This window comes from Littorina saxatilis, linkage group LG1, assembly GCF_037325665.1.
Source record: "Littorina saxatilis isolate snail1 linkage group LG1, US_GU_Lsax_2.0, whole genome shotgun sequence".
In the NCBI taxonomy this organism is placed as follows: Eukaryota; Metazoa; Mollusca; class Gastropoda; order Littorinimorpha; family Littorinidae; genus Littorina; species Littorina saxatilis.
In genome coordinates, this window is record NC_090245.1 from 45524261 (window position 1) to 45530260 (window position 6000).

General features: G+C 44.1%; 2 protein-coding genes across 2 annotated transcripts in view; one reads left to right on the forward strand and one right to left on the reverse strand.

Annotated features, from left to right (window-relative positions):
* Window positions 1-4731, forward strand: part of LOC138971102 (uncharacterized) — a 41273-nt gene extending 36542 nt beyond the window's left edge. The window contains exon 2 of the mRNA XM_070343724.1: window positions 3493-4731. The gene's annotated coding sequence lies outside the window, so the exon portion shown is untranslated. The remainder of the gene's footprint in view (window positions 1-3492) is intronic.
* Window positions 1-6000, reverse strand: part of LOC138976027 (solute carrier family 12 member 5-like) — a 74600-nt gene that overhangs the window by 22603 nt on the left and 45997 nt on the right. The window contains exons 13-15 of the mRNA XM_070348858.1: window positions 2780-3053; window positions 2362-2441; window positions 1838-1926 (exon numbers count right to left, since the gene is read on the reverse strand). Coding sequence (XP_070204959.1) covers window positions 1838-1926; window positions 2362-2441; window positions 2780-3053 — 443 coding nt within the window. The remainder of the gene's footprint in view (window positions 1-1837; window positions 1927-2361; window positions 2442-2779; window positions 3054-6000) is intronic.

A 6000-nucleotide genomic window follows, 5' to 3' on the forward strand; every position in this document is an offset into this window, starting at 1 on the left:
CGTCGTTCATGTGTTGATGTGAAATTGTCCTGCTTCCTCCCTACCACCCCACTTGCTTTCCTGATGAATTTATCTAATCTATCCCTGTCTTGCTTGTTGATGTTGCCACCCCAACACACGGAGCCAAAGTACAACACACTATTGCACGTTGAAGTGTAAAACATCTGAAGGATTTCTTGTCTGATGTTAAAAGACCTGAGTTTTCTCAAAAAGTACAGGCGAGAGTGGAGTTTCTTCACAAGGGCATCAGAGTTTGGTTTCCATGTCAACTTATTGTCTATAATCACCCCCAAATACTTATACTGCTCTACCTTCTCTACGACCTCCCCCTTGATCACTATCTCCCTGTGTACATGTTCCCCCCTCCTGTTGTCCATTATCATTTCCTTTGTCTTCCCCACATTAAGCTCTAAATAGTTGTTTTCACACCACCCCACAAACCTATCTACCTCCTGCCTGTAGTCAGAGTCGTCGTCAACAGTCAGCAGTCCGGTCAGTCCAGTGTCGTCAGCAAACTTGGTTATGGGGCAGGAGTCACTAGAACTTCTGAAATCTGCTGTGTAGAGAGAAAAAAGAAAAGGTGAGAGTACTGTGCCTTGTGGTGCCCCTGTGTTTGTGCAGATTGTGTCTGAAACTGATTGCCCCCCCACCCTAACATACTGTGGCCTGTTTGTCAGGTAGTCCATAACCCAGAGGATGGTTGCTGCTGGGACATTCATGCTAAAAAGCTTCTCCGCCATTAAATGAGGCTGTATAGTATTAAAAGCGCTGGAAAAATCAAAGAACATCAAGCGAATATAAGAGCCAGGCTTTTCTAAATGAGAGTAGATCTTGTTTAAAACATTCAACACAGCATCATCAACACTCCTGTTTGTTCAACACCCAATCATTGTTCTTCACCCAGCAGTCAATCATTGTTCATCACCCAGCAGTCAATTATTGCTCATCACCCAGCAGTCAATCATTATTTTTCACCAAGCAGTCAATCATTGTTCATCACCCAGCAGTCAATCATTGTTCATCACCCAGCAGTCAATCATTATCATTGCTCATCACCCAGCAGTCAACCATTGTTCTTCACCCAGCAGTCAATCATTGTTCATCACCCAGCAGTCAATCATTGCTCATCACCCAGCAGTCAATCATTGAAATACAGACAGGAAAAACAGACCCTTGAAAGCACTTTTTTTCAGTTTAAAATAACCTCCTATATAATGGCATTGCATCAAGCAATGAATTATTCCTGTATCAACAAGAAGGAATTTTGAGTCCACTGTTTGACAAGTACGGATGGGAATGTTGGAAAATGACTGAATTCGGAGAAACAAATGTGTGTGTCCTACTTTAAGAATGCAAAAGAATTAACGCGTTATGCAGGGATGGCCAAATCGTCGGCCCGATCGCCAGGGGCGAGTAAAAAATCCGCCGGGCAAGTATAAACGGCCTGGCAGCTCGCTAGGCTTGCCAGTTAAAATTCTGGTCAAATGCAAAACTTTTGGTCGTACTATCGAGTTTTAAAGCCATATCAACACTGCAGATACAGGAACTTCTGTCATCTGCAAAATCATCGTCATGTTCTAGTGAAACAAAAACGAGGCTCTTGTGCTTGTCCCCGCTGTTTTAATTGTGTAAAGAAATCTAAAACTCATAATTTGTCATGTGGTATTTATGGGTCGGTGAAATTTCTGGCGGGCCAGTGAATTTCTTGAAGTTAATCGCCCGACTAGCGAGTTACAATTTTGAGATTTTGCCATCCCTGGTTATGTAATATATATGTGAAGCTCTCTTCTCCCCCTGAGCACAGAGTGTTGTATGGAGAAGAGAACAGGTACCTTACACATGACAAATGCCTAGGCTGGTAGACTCTGACACCACCACGTTGGCGAATCCCTTCACTTGTTCACGCTCCATGCACATCACCATTTTCTGAGAATAAAATTAAAAAGAATATGAAAAAATAAATCAGATTTAAATCAGATAATATGAACACTTCAAATCTGACTAAAAAAAGATTAACTCACTAGATAAAGAAATTCTACCTTTGAAATGAATGCTATACATTCCAAAATCACTAGCACAGTAAAATATTCAATGCAGATATATGGTATGTTCCTAAAACATATATAACTTTGTGTATACGCTTGTGCGTGCCTGCGTAAGTTCATGCGTGGGTGTGTGCATGATTCATGTGCTTGAGTGTGTGTGTGCGTGCGTGCGTGTATGTGTGTGTGACAAGTTCGATTTAGTAGATTTATATGTCTTGTTATGAACTGAGCAGAAGAATTACATTTTTGCATAGACATAAAACGGTACATTGATTTGACGATAGCATATTGATTGCACTAATAAAATTTCACTCACATATTTGGCAGTTTTGGCTTCTTCATGGAGCTGGAAAAAATCTCCACACAAAACACTGCAGACAATGGTTAGTCCCTGGCCTGTTCAACACACGCAGAAACACACTGTAAATAACAAACAAAGAGGTACACACATGCTGAGTGAACACAATAGGTAGGTGCGCGTCTACACATACACCCAAACAGTACAAACATGGGTGCGCACAAACACACACACACACTGTCATACACACAAAAACACACACACTGTCACTCACACATAGTCACATGTACACAGACACATAAAGATAGACACATTCTTACAAACACACACACACACACACACACACACACACACACACACACACACACACACACACACACACACATACACACACATACACACAAACACACACATACACACACACAGACGTACACACCAGCTTTGAGTTGACTGGCCAGACTCAGCAGACGTGGTTGCAAGGGTTCATGGCATGGCATCAGCTTCATCAGCACCAGAAGCTGAGGTCTGCACAGGTAAACAAACAGTTGGTCTGCACTGGTAAACAAACAATACAATGTATCCATTGTTCTGGGATTTCCCTTCTTTGAGCCATGTGATGTCAGAGTTGGTTGGCCGAGACTTAACACTTTCGCGACGGGAGGTGAATAAATCAGTAGCAGTGCTGACACGCCCATGAACGGGAGGTGAATTTTTCAGTAACAGTCATACAAGGTACACGACTCGTGATTGTTTCCCGGTTTTTGAAGATTGCAATAAATTGAGTTGTTTCCCTTGATACACGTGGTTTCCTCTTCCCCCCTGATTAAAATTAGTGCAGATTTGCGTGGTTTTTTCTAACAAAAAAAATGAATCGAAGGCGAGCCTTGTCACGGGAGGAGATTCTTCGGATGTTGGATCTTGAGGATCCTGTAGATCATGATTTCGACGTGTCGTTTTCGCCCGAAGAAAGCGATAATAGCAGTGATAGTGAGGAAGAAACAGTCCTGTTGTTGCTAGTACGAGTCGGCAAACTACACGGGGTGGTAGTGCTAGACGCACATGTCGGAATCGTGTAGGTGCAAGGGGGCGTGGCAGCACTGATAACAATGGCTGGCTGGAGCCTCCCAATCCTTTTGGAAATGTTTATAGGTGTACAGTTGGTACTTTGTTGTGAAAATGTGACTTATATTCAATATGGATTACCTAGACATCATTTGGTGAGTGTCACAGTTTTGTTTCATTTGAGTCAGGATGCTGTGAGTGAATGCGTGATTTGCTTGTTTTTCTCTTTGAACTGTCTCCTTATTTCTGTGTACAATCTATATATATATACGACTAGTGTCTGTGTGTCTGTGTGTCTGTGTATCTGTCTGTGTATCTGTCTGTGCGCGATGCACGGCCAAAGTTCTCGATGGATCTGCTTCAAATTTGGTGGGCATATTCAGGTAGACCCGGGACACGACACAACCTGGTCGATATTTCAACACGTGCTCTCAGCGCGCAGCGCGGAACCGATTTTGGTTCCACCTCAGCTATTTTGGTTCCACCTCAGCTACCCGGGCCCCCATACCGACACACCATAGCCGCTACACCACATCACAACGCCAAAGTTCTCGGTGGATCTTTTTCAAATTTGGACACCGTATTCAGCTACACCCCGGACACAATATCATCGATGAGATATTTCAACACGTGCTCTCAGCGCGCAGCGCTGAACTCATTTTCGTTTTTGTGTTCATTTCACCATTATAAGTAACTCTTCCTTATCTTCTCCAGTGTTTGGCGTTTATCTCCCTTCCTTCGTGTGGCTTTCCCGTTCAGTTCTAAGTTACTATTACTATTTTTAGAATGTCACTGCGCTGTCCACTGCGCTGTCCACAACGCTTCCCTTGCACCCGTAAGTTGTTCTTACTGTCAAAGTGAAAAGGTCGAATCAATTTATAGCCACGCGAAAAATACACTCTCACCTATCTCTATATATTTATAGATACAGATATGCATATATATATACGGCTTCTCTGTGTGTGTGTGTGTTTGTGTGTGTGTGTGGGCAAAAACCTGTGTATTGTAGAGTTCTGTTTGTGATGTGGTCTAGCGGCTTTTGTCTGTCTGTATGTTCTGGCATGTGAGAAGCCACAGCAGATAATATAGGGCCAAGAAATAAGCTCTAAAATTCTCAATCCCGTTTGACAGGACTTCGCCTTCAAAGGTGATTGTGGTGAACCGCCACGCTGTCTGTCTCTGTCTCGCGCCGTTCACCCCAAATTCCCGTTTCTGAGTAACTATTTTTAGAATGTCACTGCGCTGTCCAGAACGCTTCCCTTGCACCCGTAAGTTGTTCTTACTGTCAAAGTGAAAAGGTCGAATCAATTTATAGCCACGCGAAAAATACACTCTCACCTATCTCTATATATTTATAGATATACATCTATATATATATACGGCTTCTCTGTGTGTGTGTTTGTGTGTGTGTGTGTGGGCAAAAACCTGTGGATTGTAGAGTTCTGTTTGTGATGGGGTCTAGCGGCTTTTGTCTGTCTGACCGAGAGTAACACCCTCCGGGGAGTGAAGCGCTGAAAGGTTAGAGCTTGAGTAATTGATTGATTGATAAGCCACAGCACCGTAGTCTCCAAGTGGGAGACGTTAATGTTCGTAATAAACCAGGGGCAAGAAGCCTTCTCCCTTGTTTACTGAGAGACATGGCAAAATGCCGGACCGAATTCTGGCATTTTCTAGACTCCTCACAAAGAAGAGTCAAAGGAAATGACTTAACACCGAAACCAAAGGAAATAACTTCCAGTTTCGGCGAAAATGCGACCTCTTCTCAAAGATGAACCGTCAGGTTCGGTAATCAGCAAACCCCCACTCCCGAAATTGCTGCCAAGCGTGGTGACCGCGCCAGAAGGAGCAAAAACTTAGAGCCGCAGCTCCCCAAAGGGAGCCGCGAAAGAGGGCGCTCTGAAAGCAGTACACAACCGGCTGGTTAAGTGCGTATCGGAAAAAGCTGCACTAGGTGTTCGCAGCAGTCACCCATCCTAGGACTAACCGAGCTCAAAAATGTTTAACTTCCTTGATCGGACAAGACCGCTGCCCCGAGTAATCCAGTTAGGGTCCAATCACTGACTGGTCATGTGTTGAACCAGCTCTGAAATGGAATAGACCTGAATCAGTCTTGAGAGGGTGAATCCCAAAGCGGCTTAAGCGCTAGCGGGAAAGGTCTGAACGTAAAATTCACTAGCAAGAAGCTATGAATGTAATCAACCTAGAATGGAAGCAAGAGTCCTGGTGGGCGCTTGCTGTAGTGCCAAACATGGAAACGATCAGTGCCGAAGGTTGTCCACTCAGCACGGCTGTTCCTAGCTTACGATTAAGTTGGCAGCTAAATAGGCCATGACCCTCTGTCACGGCTGCTCCCTGTACTTTCCCTGATAAGGTCCCTGCTGCCAACGCTACAGCGCGCGAGCAACGAAAAGCAGCCTCGCCCCGCGCAATACTACTGCCAGCGCTCGGCGCTGCAACGTAAACAAACCCCGGCGAGAGCGATAGCTCGCCGCCAAAAGAATAAAAGAGACATGCTCGGCTTCGTCTACAATTGTCTCATTTTGAAGCAACGTACATTTATCACTAAAACCAAAAAAAAGAAAGGACCATACATAA